At 42.9% G+C, this 13,333-nt stretch overlaps 1 protein-coding gene across 2 annotated transcripts in view; it reads left to right on the forward strand.

The window, feature by feature from the left end:
* LOC120764900 (transportin-1-like) overlaps positions 1–13,333 on the forward strand; it is a 140,131-nt gene that overhangs the window by 52,001 nt on the left and 74,797 nt on the right. For both annotated transcript variants that reach the window (XM_040089025.2, XM_040089026.1), the window contains exon 5: positions 12,749–12,855. In XM_040089025.2, coding sequence (XP_039944959.1) covers positions 12,749–12,855 — 107 coding nt within the window. The remainder of the gene's footprint in view (positions 1–12,748; positions 12,856–13,333) is intronic.

The raw sequence follows: 13,333 nt of genomic DNA on the forward strand, positions 1-13,333 counted from the left end.
TATAATTTGAAATCCCCTTTCTGTGGCTTTGGATAGTTTCCTTACTTGCCAAATTCGATTTTCTAACAAAATACTGTTTTCTAGAGCCATGGCTCCTGATTAGAGAAAACTCTGTAAAGCCTATTCAAACTGTGTGGAAACTGAAGGCCCTGTCTATTCATCCTCAGTATCTCTTTTTACCTTACTCCAAAACTGGGCTTTTATGGGGCTTCTTCTCCAAGCTGAGCATAAGGTTAATAATCCTAAGGTGATTTGCTGGGTGATTGGTCCAAGCAGGAGTCAGGTGGTCCAATAGCTGTCTGAAGTAGCCCAGACAGTGTAACCTGGGGAAGGAACTTCCATAGATTTAACACAATTCAAAGGTTAGTTACTGCAATTTAAAACTAATTTGGCCATCAATCTTATGGTGCTAGACCAACTTTCATTGTTTTATTTTTCTCTACACCTCCACTGATTTTTATTTAGGTTATATACAGGTGTGTTTCTCCAATCCAGACACCACTCTACCTTCCCCAAGTATTTCCATCGTTCTTCTAAGGGCTTTGTCCAGGTATGAGGCTTGCTTCACAGAGTTTGACACTCTGACAAGTCTGAAACATTTTGGGTGTGATTTTTAGTAACACATAAATCTAAGAACCTGACTGCTTGGCCTCCTGAGACTGCTAAGGTGAAATCCAGAAAATGTTGATCGAGACTATGGGACCCTGTTGGACACTCCTTACCTCATTTTTTCCCACAAATAGTTCTATTATCTCCTGGCCTCCAAGCTATCGGATTCTCAAGAATACCATTTCCTCAACGCCTACATCTCTCCTACTCATCCAAATACTGGGTGATATCCGCCTTTGCTATTGCATTAGTCAGATTATCATATTGAATTACCATTGACAGGTCTATAGGAATAATTCCCCAAGGAATAGTTTCCCCTGCTGAACTGGGGATAGGGAGGCAAGCTGTAACGCTGGACAGATAATGCACTTTACCAAACCCTTGGATTAAAGTTAATGCTAAATTTTTTTCAACCCATCCCCCTAAAGACAAAAAGATTCCCATAAACATTAGTCTATATAGTTCACTACTAATTTACAGATGTCTTCAAGATTTTCAGCTGCAGAGGTACGGAGTTTTCCACTGTTCACTTTGAGTTGAGAGCATTCTTAATTTGGGTGCAATATATCCAGGAGTTGTCCTTTTACCTTCACTGCGGTTCTTGTAGTCAACAGAACTAGATAAGGTCCTTTCCACTGCTCCTGAAGTGGTTCAAATTTCCAGGTCTTGATGTATACGTGATCCCAGAGCTGAAATGAATGAACTGGGGTAGCTAGGGCAAGAGGTTATGAGAGAATGATAAACCTTTTTAGTTCATTCAAAGATTTTCCCAATGAAATTAAAATTGTTCCATTTCCTGTTTCCCAATTTGTTCCTCAGATCCAGGGAAAGTTGTAACAGAATCTGGTCTCCCAAACATCAACTCATATGGGCTCACCTTCAGGTTAATTCAGGGTTGCACCCTAATTAGTAACAAGGCTAATGGTAACAACTATGGCTATTTCAAGGAACTTTCCTGGCACATTTTGCTAATTTGTCTCTTTAAAGTTGGATTGATTCATGCAACCCTTCTGCTAGATTGCAGTCTCCATGAAGTATGTAAATCCCAACTTATACCCAACTGTTTACTAAGTTGCTGTAACACTTCAGATATAAAATGGGGCCCCCTATCAGATGACATCCCTATAGGCACCCCAAATCTGGGTATGATCTCTTTGAGGAGTATCTTGGTTACTTCCCTGGTCTTGTTGGTGTGTCAAGGGAAAGCTGCTGTCCACCCAGAAAAGGTATCTACTAACACTAGGAGATACCTGTATCCTTGTTGGCGTGATAGCTCAGAAAAGTCAATTTGCCAATAATTTCCGGGTGTTTCCTCTTTCAGTGATCCCTGGAGACAGTCTTTTCAAATTCATAGGATTATTTTTAAGACATATCGGGTATTTTTCTGTAACAGACTTGCCAGTTTTTGTCATGCGGACACTGAGTATCTGAGTCTGTAGACTAGTCACCATAGCATCGATTCCCCAGGGGGTTTGCTGGTGTTTCTCTTTTACAATTTGTAAAATCAGTTGTGGTAGGACTATGACCTGGTTATTGGGAGTTACTAGCCATCCACTCTCTTTATTCTGGGCTTTTAGATAAGCAGCTAATTTTAAATCTGCTTGACTATATCCAGGGCTAACTTCTGGAAGTGAAATAGCTTTCTTAGATATTGATGCTAGGATGCCTTGTTGATCAACTGCTCATGCAGCTTTATCTGTAAGTCTTATTTCCTACATGAATGTGGGAATCCCCATGTTGGTGTGCTTTGCAGTGTAGAATTTAATCGGAGATCCCTGTGCTGTTAATAGACCTCTTTCTTTCCATATGGTTCCATGGGCATGAACAATGCTAAAATCATATTTCGAGTCATTTCATATGTTTACTCTTTTTTCCTGCTGCCATTTCCAAGGCTCTTTGTAGCGCTATGAGTTCTGCTCTTTGTGCTGAGATGTCCACAGGCAGCTGTGCAGCTTCTATTACCTTGGTTGAGATGATTGTGGCATAGCTGGCTTTTCATCTTCCATCTTGCATAAAGCTACTTCCGTCTGTAAAGAACTCTATCTCTGGATCTTCAGTGGATGTGTCTTGGAGGTCTGGTTGGCTTGCATAAACTTGTTCGATTGTCTGTAAGCAATCATGGGTTAGCTGCTCTTCTTGGATCAGAGTGTACAGGAATTGGGCTGGATTTACTGCTGTGGTTACTTTCAGCTCCACATCTTCTTGCTCCCTTAGAACAGTCTGATATTTTAGCATACAGCTTGGGGAAAGCCAATGCCCCCCTTTTTGGACTAATACAGTGACTATAGCATGCGGAGTATGCACTACTATCTTTTGTCCCAAAGTCAATTTCCTGGCCTCTTGGATAAGGAGAACAGTGTGCACTACAGCTTGCAGACATCCGGGCCATCCCTGGTTGACACTGTCTAGTTGTTTTGAAAAGTACCACACAGGCCTCTTGAAGTCTCCTACCTTCTGAGCCAGAACTCCAAGGGCTGGGTGCTGTCTTTTGTGCACAAAAAGCTCAAAGGATTTTGTTAAGTCTGGAAGCCCTAAGACAGGTGCAGACATCAGGGCCATCTTTAAGTCATAGAACCAATGTTCATTCTCAGGAGTTCAAATCAGAGGTCCTTCTGAGGCCTCCTTTAAAAGCTCATTCATTGGTTTAACTAAAAGTCCATAATTTGAGACCCACAATCTACACCACCCAGCCATGCCCAAGAATGCTCTTAAATCTCGGACAGTCGCAGGTTTGGGTACTTGGCAGATAGACTCTTTTCTGTCCATTCCCAATTTGCACTGTCTTGGTATTATTTATAACCCTAGGTAGATAGCTTGCTGCCTCATTATTTGAGTTTTTATCTGAGGTACTTTGTAGTCTTCTTGACCTAGGAAATTTAGAAGACTGATAGTCAATTCCATACACTTTTCATTACTTTCATTTGCTAGTAAGATGTTATCAACATACTGCAGGACCAACCCTTTGGGGTTCTCCTTCTTCCAGGTCTCTAATTCTTTTGACAATTGGTTCCCAAAAATTGTTGGACTATTTTTTAAATCCTTATGGAAACACAGTCCAGGTAAGCTGAGTCTTCTGGCCAGTTTGAGGATTTTCCCATTCAAAGGCAAAAACGCCCTGACTTGGCTTATCGAGAGGTATGCAAAAGAAGGCATCCTTCAAATTTATCACTGTAAACCATTGCTGATATTCCGTAAGAGATGTTAACGGGGTGTAGGGATTGGCTACAACAGGGTGGATAACCTGAACTATTTGATTGATCACTCATAGGTCTTGTACTAACCTGTATCTGTCTGTTCCAGGCTTTTTAACTGGCAAAATAGGAGTGTTATATTCTGATTCACATTCTATCAATAATCCAAATTCTCTGAAATTCTCTATTAGCATCTTGGTTCCCCTTCTAGCTTCTAACTTTAAAGGATAGTTGTTCTATTTCTTTATGAGACTAGACGACCGCCGATGGCAAAAGGAAAGAGTCTGTTCTCTATCACCGGGTGGGATATAACAGCTTTTATTCTCAAGTCCTGCCCTGCTTGGCTGGAGCCCTTCCCGATGGCTCGCTGGTGCCAGAGAGAGTGAGGCCCCACCTGTGCTCGGGCTTTTTCCCCAGGGGGCAGGGCCCAGAGGCAGGGACAAGACCCTATAAGGGAGAAGTGGGAGTGGAAGAGAGTTAGGTTACAGCTGAATAAGGACAAACCACTTGATACAGATTACAAATCTGATAAAACACAATATAAACCAAATTAATGCATTACAAGAGATATTTTTTCTGCCTTACCGGTTTTCATCCAGGTTTTAGGGTAATGCTTACAGGCTGAGCTCATCGGGAACGTCCTGGAGTCCCACTGGCCCAAACTAGGAGTGTTACTGCATTTTCTATGGCTTCCGGTATTCCTCCAGAATTGTCTGGTTTTGGTGTTCCCTTCAACATAAAAGTTCTGACCTCAATGGTCTTAGTCTCAGATACCAATAATTGTACTTCTCCATCTTTAAAAATATTTTGAGCCTCCAATTTAATTGATAGATCTCTTCCTAAAAGAGGTACCAGATACTCTGGCATACATAAAATTGGTGTGTTATCCATCATTTGCTGAATTTAAAATTAATGGGGTCAAAGAATGTTTGATTTTGTGCTCTCCCTGTTGCACCAACATTTATAGTTTCTTGGCCTAACTCTCCCTGGTTTGTATTAAATACCAATTAAGTAGCCCCAGTGTCTTGTAAAAAATTAATTTTCTGTTTCCATTTAAACAATTGCTGGCAATTTCTGATATCCTTGAAGGAAACTGCTGTTTATACTTGGAGCAGCTGAGCATGTTTAACACTTGACTACAATATTGTTCTGAAAACCTCATTTAGATTACATATTAAGTTTCTTGTACTGCTGTCCCGAGTACTATCTCTCTTATTTTTTTCTCAGACACACAGCGCACACACGGACATACAGTTTACACACACACCAAGAGACACACATACACAGAGACACAGTGCACAGAGACACAGCACACAATGCCCAGAAAGCACACACAGTGTACACAAGTTTAGCATGAGCATTTTCAAACCTCTTCCATCCTTTGTGCCTTTCCACACACAAAAAACCAAAACACCTACCATGCACACACACACAGAGAAAACAAAGCACATATCTATTGCTTTAAAACCCCAACAGACACTCGGCTACGTTTCCACACTCTCCCAGCAAGCGGACTTTATATCACAGGCATCCTCATATTAATCCTACATGCTGGCAAACTCAAATCAACACACACTACTCACTCCCACACACCCACTTCCAGAGCCCAAAAAGAATTCACAGCATCTGAGTAAACTACTATTAGTTGAGATTTAAGCAGCAAGTTTCCTCCCATCTTTTTTCAGTGGTTCAATATACATTTCAACAGATAATTCAGAATATCATCTCCCATTTTAGTTTTAGAAGAAACCACCCCCATATTAGATAATACAAGTAACAACCATCAGAAAGCAAATTCAACAAGTACTTCAGACAGACACAGAGAATTCCTGCGGCGGTTTCTAGGCTGAGGTGGGGGGGGGGTCTGCCCAGGCGTGTGATCAGAACTGCTGCTTGGGGCAGAGAAAGCTGCACAGGTTGGCAGCAGCTGGGGCCGGGCTTGGGCTTCTGTGTTGTAAACCAGGTTTTTTTCTTCCTTCCTCCCCCACCCCGCACCGCTCAGGGCCAAGATGATGGCAGCCATGTGTTTCACTGTGTCTGAGCAGAGCCGCAGCTAAGCCGCTGCTGGGGAGGGGGGTGCCTGTCTGCCTGCTTGCCTGCTCACCCACTCTTGCCTGTGCTGGGAGTTAGGCACTCAACTCTCATGGGGTGGGGATCCAGCAGCATGGCACAGAAAAGTATGCATAGACAAGAGTTTTTCTTTCCCTTTCTTTTTTCTTTTTTCTCTTTACTGTAGATGCAACTATGGCAAAATGCTTTAAGTTCCCAGGAGGTATTGAAACCCCTATCCAAAAGCGGCCAAGGTGCTACAGCCGCTCAGCTGGGTACACGGCTTTCAGAGGGAAATCAAATCCCTTATCAGAGGCAATGTAAACCCTTAGCCATCCTTGGGATGCAAACTGCAGGCCTGGGGGATTCTAATTCCCCCCCAGTAAGCTTACCAACAGACAGGACAGGGGCTAAAACCTTGCCAGGGGACTCAGACCCTGTTATCAGAATTACCAGAGTTACCAGAAACTTAGTGCAGGGTTAGTACCCCCTTGTCAAAAACCCCAGGATGTAAATGATGCCTTTACTTACTCCAGGGATCTTTCCTCGAGCTTCTTGATGGTCCACGGTAGAGGGTCTCCCTGAGAATTCCTCGGCGCTGGCTGGAAATCTGTCGACTGCAGATCTGTCAAGGCTCAGAGGCCAAGGTCCCATCTGGGCTGCCAATTACTGTCACCAAATTACCAAAAATGGTTGAATAAGACTCTTGACACCAATTTAGTGTTACAGAGGGCATCATTTATTCAGGCACCTGGAGTGGTACAGGGGATAACTCCTCCTAATGTGCCCCCCGATTTCTACAAGTGTATTTCTAATATACAGTCACTACATGCATATTATAATTTGGCCATTACCATAAAACCCTCCCCATGTTCCCCAAGTCTCCAAACTCGGTCCTTGTTTTGGCTGTAGCCGCATTTCTGAGCCAGATGCCCCTCCTTTATCTTCCAACGTCCTTGCTTGGAGAGCAGTTTCTGCAGGCCTTGTTTCTCTGCTAAAGGCTCACAGTCACAGTAGAAATTGAAATAACCTTTTTGGTATCAAAATGAGTTGACAGGGCAGTACAATGGAGATAACTAAAGAATATAAGAATATCATAGAATTACAGAATGGTTTGGGTTGGACAAGACCATAAAGATCATCTGGTTCAAACCCCTCTGCCATGGGCAGAAATGCCTTCCACTAGACCAGGTTGCTCAATGCCCCATCTAGCCTGGCCTTGAATGCTTCCAGGGATGGGACATCCACAGCTTCTCTGGGCAACCGATGCCAGGGCCTCACCACCCTTATAGGGAAGAATTTCTTCCTAATCTACAATCTAACCTTTCCCTCTTTCAGTTTAAAGCCATTTCCCCTTGTCCTGTCACTGCATGTCCTTGTATAGTCTTTCTCCATCTCTCTTGAAGGCTCCCTTCAGGTATTGTAAGGCTTCTGTAAGGTCACCCTGGAGCCTTGTCTTCTCCAGGCTGAACAATCCCAATTCTCTCAGCCTTTCCACATAGGAGAGGTTCGCTATCCCTCTGATCAACTTGGTGGCCTCCTCTGGATTTGCTCCAACAGGTCCATGTCCTTCCTGTGCTGTGGCTCCCAGAGCTGGATGCAGTACTCCAGGAGGGGTCTCACCAGAGTAGAGTACAGGTGCACATTGCCAGCTCATGTCCAGACTCTCATCCACCGGCACCCTCAAGTCCTTCTTGGCAGGACTGCTCTCAATTTGTTCATTCCCCAGCTTGTATTGATACCAGGGGTTGCCCTGACCCAGGTGCAGCACCAGCACTTGGTCTTTTTAAACCTCATAAGGTTCTCACGGGCTGACTTCTTGACTTGTCCAGGTCCCTCTGGATGGCATCCCATCCTTCAGGTGTGTCAAGAGCACCACTCAGCTTGGTGTCATCTGCAAACTTGCTGAGGGTGTACTCGATCCCACTGTCTATGTCATTGACAGAGATGTTGAATAGCCCTGGTCCCAAAATGGACCCCTGAGGGACACCACTTGTCACTACCATCCATTGGGACTGAACTGTTGACCAATACCCTCTCAATGCGACTGTCTAACCAATTCCTATCCATCCCTCGAATCCATCCCTCTCCAATTTAGCAAGAAGGATGTTGTGGGGGACTGTGTCAAAGGCTTTACAGAAGTCCAGATAAATGACATCCATAGCCTTTCCCTTGTCCACTGAGGTAGCCACTCCATCACAGGCAGTCACAGGTTGGTGAGGGAGGTTTTGCCCTTTGGAGCCATGCTGGCTGTCCCAAATCGCCTCCCTCTCCTTCATGTGCCTTAGCAGAGCTTCTAGGAAGATCTGTTCTGGGATCTTCCTATGCACAGAGGTGAGACTGACAAGTTGATAGTTCCCAGGGTCCTCCTTTCAACCCTTTTTAAAGATGGGTACAATGTTTCCCTTTTTCAGTCTCCATGGTCTTCACCTGATAGCCATGACTTTTCAAATATCATGGAGAGACGCTTGGCAACTACATCAGCCAGGTCCCTCAGGAGAATATATTACAGCTGTGTTTAGATTGCACCTTTAGGGTTGTTTGGTGGTGGTGACAGCTGGGGGAAGGGCTGTGTTTTAAGCATATTTGTTTTGAGCATTTTCATTTTGAGCATTTTATTGTTTGATTTGAGGAAACATTTGTGGATTAGTAGCTCAATTTCAGTTGAGCTTCAAGTAGTCCTTGCAAGGATTATTCAAGCATATGTGAACTCTGAAGATGTGTACCAACTGATGAACTGTAAGCTTACATTATAAGATCTGCTATTTAGTATTTTTGCACCCTCCTGTGTGAAGTAGTTAAGTATTGAATCCTTGTATGTTTGTGTCTTAATCGTGAGGTTGGTCCAGTACTCACTGGTCTCTTCATACTATCTAGGTGTAAAAATATTGCTACCTGCCTAGGCTTCCATGTTAGCATATAAGTAAGTTGGCATAGCTGCTCTTTCAGATGCTGTAATGGGTTTGCATGGCCATGTTTTAGTAGCGGGTGGGGTTACAGGGATGACTTCTTTGACCCTCATGTCCGACAGCCCATACCAAGTGGCTCCAAGATGGACCTGCTGCTGGCCAATGCTGAGTCAATCAGTGATGGTAGTAATGCCTCTGGAGTAACATTTAAGAAGGAAAAGAGTTATGGCACAGATGTAATTGCAGCCAGAGAAGAGCGGAGTGAGAATATGTGAGAGAAACAACTCTGCAGACACCAAGGTCAGTGCAGAAGGAGGGGGAGGAAGTGCTCCAGGCGCTGGAGCTGAGATTCCCCTGCAGCCCATAGTGTTAAGGTTTGGTTATTAAAATTAGGTATTCCTCAGCCCAAATTACGGTGCAAATGAGACCATATGCCAGTGACAATAGTATGGATTTTATGTGATAGTAAATATTAGGGAAAGAAAAGGGAAGAGAAAAATAGGGAAAGAGGAGCTTGGGGGTGGAGGGGAGAGAGTAAGGTGGAGACAGACTCAGTAGAAACTATCACCACTTCATAGATCCTGATGGCATCCTGTTGATCCTCTTCTTCTGGTCTTCTTGACGGTTAAGGTCCCCCCAAAAATCATAGAATCCGATGTGTTAATATACACTCAGGCCAGGTGGCAATGTCCAGGTACTCCTCCTGGAGGAGGGGGCAGTTTCTTGCATCAGATTCTGGATTTGTTGCATCATGTGCAATCCTGTGGTGCAAGGCCTCTGGGGAGTGCTTTGGAACATCTTTGATGGATTATGACACCCCCTCAGCTGTCTCCCATGTGAATGTCCCGTGGATGTGGCCTGTGCGGTTGGGGGTTCCACAGCTGGGCCAGTTTGTGTAAGGGATGGTGGGTATTCACTGCCTCTGACCAGAGGTCACGCCACATATCTGAAACCTCCCCCCTTCTTGTTTTAGGGGGGGGGGGGGAGCCTGTGTAAACCTGGCTTCTATGGGCTGTGGTCTCCCCCACCCCAAATTTAGTCAGAGGTGACTCTCAGCATGGCTGCTGGGTTTGTCTCTCATTCTTTTCCTTGTTTACTTGTTTCCTTCTCCCTGAGCCTGAGATGATTGAAGAATGGGTTTCTAATCAGCAGTTTGACTTTCAGTCCAAAGTCCCAGTCAGACATCTTTTAGGCAGGGGTGGGCTTCTTCATATGGTTTTGCCATAATGGGCAAAACTTTATATCAGTGTTTCAGGCATGAACTATTTCAGTCTCTGACACATTGTGCAGACCATGGTGAAGCAGCTGTGCCCCTGGAGCCCATGGAGGTTAATGAAGCAGCAGAGATACGCCTACAGCCTATGGAGGACACCCAAGTTGGAGCATGTAGATGCCTGACAGAAGGTTGTTAACCGGTGGGAATCCCATGCTGGAGAAGGCTCCTGGCAGGACCTGGGCCTTGTGGGAAGGGGTGCCCACACTGGAGCAGGTTTGTTGGCAGGACTTGTGATCCCATGGAGGATCCACACTGGAGCAGCCTGTTCTTTAAGGACAGCACCCTATGGAAAGGACCTATGCTGGAGCATTTTGTGAAGGGCTGAAGCCTGTGGGAAGAACTCGTGCTGGAGAAGTTTGTGGAGGACTGCCTCCTGTAGGAGGGACCCTATGCTGGAGTAGGGGAAAGACTCCTTTACGTGAGGAGGAAACAGTGGCAGAAACATGTGATGAACTGATCATGCTCGGTCTCCCTGCCCTGCTGTGGGGGGAAGAAGGTAGAGAATCAGGAATAAAGTTAAACCTGGGAAGGAGGAAGGGATGGGGGGAAGGTGTTTTTTAGGATTTGTTTTACTTCTCATTATCCTGCTCTGGTTTTGATTGTTAATACATTCAGCTCATTTCCCTAAGTCAAGTCTGTTTTGCCCATGACAGTAATTGGTGAGGTGAGTGATCTCTCCCCATCCTTATCTCAACTCATGAACCTTTTGTTATATTTTCCCTCCTCTGTCCAGTTGAGAAGGGGAGTGATAGAGTGGCTTTGGTGGGTACCTGGCATCCAGCCAGGGTCAAACCACCACAGATGCATATGTATTTTTGCTGTTCAAGCACTGACAACTCAATGAGCCAATCACAAATAAAATCTCTGGAGTTCTGTGAAGAGGATGAGCAAGTACATCAAAATAGCATCAGGGAAGAAGTAATGCAGCATCTGTAGTCTTTAGCATCTGATGTTAACCAAACAAAAGCTGATACCTTTTGATCAAGATGGAAGTAAACTGATTAATCCCATTCTCAGAAGTCACCTCACTGAGGACGATAAAGATGGTAATAGAGTCTATTTTAGAACTGTGATTGGAGATGCAATGATAACTACACATTGTTGTATCCTACTTAGGTTTTCTTTTTTTTAACTCTGAAATGAGTAACATTGTGAAACTTCTTTGTGCTGTGTGGTACAGGTTTTAAAAAACCTTGTGCTAACACTGAAATATGGATTCAAGTTCAAAAAATACAGTTGCATATGTTTAGGACCCACAAACTTACCAGGAAATAAATGAATCTGTTTAGGAGGTTTTTTATGTAATAGTGTTCTGTATTCTTGTATATTTAATAACAACTTTAACATTTTATTTCAAAGAAAGAGGATATATGGTGATTAGCTCAATGAAAAAGCTTAGGAAAGTTTTTTTTCATCACTTGTCATTTGGGAGATTATTAGTTGAGGTAAAATGGACTCATAGTCAGTCCTAGTTTATAAGCAGCCTTCCCCATTTCTGTCACCTAATTAGTTTTTCCTGGAATTTCTGTATCTTAAAAATGGAAATGACTCTCAGCCATCCTCTTTGCTGGATCTGAATCAGCCAACCCCTACAGCTGATCACTGGATGACCTGCTGTAGTGTGTAAGCTGTTAGTAGATATCTGTCTTAGAATTTTTGTCTTGAATGTGGGCCTTCTGCCCTGTGCACAGCACCAATTCACACACTGAGATGAGGTACTTCTATTTCTTTGTTCTAAAAGGCACAAAATAGGGAGCTGGGTGGTAACCCACAAAAGGCTGGCTCCCCAGTCATCAAAGCCTTATGTTATTTATAAATTTTTATCAAAGGCATTAATGTTCATTGCCTACAAGTTACCCAGTTCTTTTATTAATTAGTATTCTACCTTCTATTGGTTAATGATTTTCTTGCTTCTCGTGCTAATTAATCCATTATGCTCAGTCTTCCTCTTCTTTTAGGTCAGTGGTCTGTGAGTCAGTGGTCATGATCTCCCCCTGGCAGAATTACCTTTTACCCAGTCAGAGCTGATTTCAACACAGTTGCTGAGTTGGTTTTATTAGTTTCTTCCATTTCTTCGAGTTCTGGCAAATGTCCTTGTGGCCTGTAAATTCTGCATTCTTTGTGTCCACTATCAGTGGTACATCCTTCTCCCCATGCTTTGGTAACCTCCCCCTAGGTCTGAGATCACTGAAGCATGGCAAGCCCTAAACCTTAACAGGGCAATTCTACCAAAAAGGAATTTTTATTTCTAACACCTGGACATCAGCATGTGCCCTGAATGTTTTGTCTAAACATAGTAAAGTTGTGAACATATAATTTAGCAATAGGTTATCATTTTATTGAATGACAGCTTCCAGTGTTCATACCTTTGCATCATAATAAAGATTTGTACGATTTTTAGTAAACTTAGAGCAGAACCTGCCCTGCAGTGTTTGGGCATGATTATTACCTTAACTGGAATTACTTTGTGCTTGACTTCTCACATCTGAGCCCTTCATGATAGCAGGAAGGGGCAACCTGCCTTTGCATTTCAAAGCCCTTCAAACATAATTTGTAATTAAATGTACTTCTTCTTTTTATGCTTGACAGCTCTTAATAAAACAATAAATTTCTTAACTCCCTAGATCTTTGAGAAGAGTAAAATGAGAAAAAATGGTGTGAAACCTGTGAAGATATATGAGGTCTCATTTCCTTTATTCCTCTGATTCACTTAGGCATTTTGATAACAACCATTGCTTCAAAGGGGGAATTGCAGAATTGGCCTGACCTCTTACCAAAGCTTTGCAGCCTGTTGGATTCTGAAGATTACAATACCTGTGAGGTAAGGAGGCTTAATTTGAAATGCATTATCATGTAAATTTGATTATTTTTTTGCCTTTCTTGATAGATACTATATATATGTATAGTATTTTGTGTGGGTATATATGCACATATATAATCTTTTTTTTTTCAGTATTTATGAAGGAAAATAAATAAATACCAGCTCAACTGTTTTAAGCTATGAGGAGAAAAATCTTGTCTGATTTTTAAAAAAATCTTGCTTTTAAGCATTTTTAAAAACATGATTAAATAAATGAGCACTGAATGTTAAAATTAAAATTACCACTTACCTATTATAGACTCATCCACCTGGAGATCTTACAGATGACAATAGAAAGTGCTTAAATAAAAAGTCTTTAAGGCTGTTTTAATTTAACTCCATATTTAGTTAGCTACATTTACTTTGTTAATTAGCTACATTTGCTGCGGACTTTTGCTAAAATTACCTGTTCTGTAAAAACCCTGAAATGTTGCTTTCT

Source organism: Hirundo rustica, chromosome W, assembly GCF_015227805.2.
Source record: "Hirundo rustica isolate bHirRus1 chromosome W, bHirRus1.pri.v3, whole genome shotgun sequence".
NCBI lineage: Eukaryota > Metazoa > Chordata > Aves > Passeriformes > Hirundinidae > Hirundo > Hirundo rustica.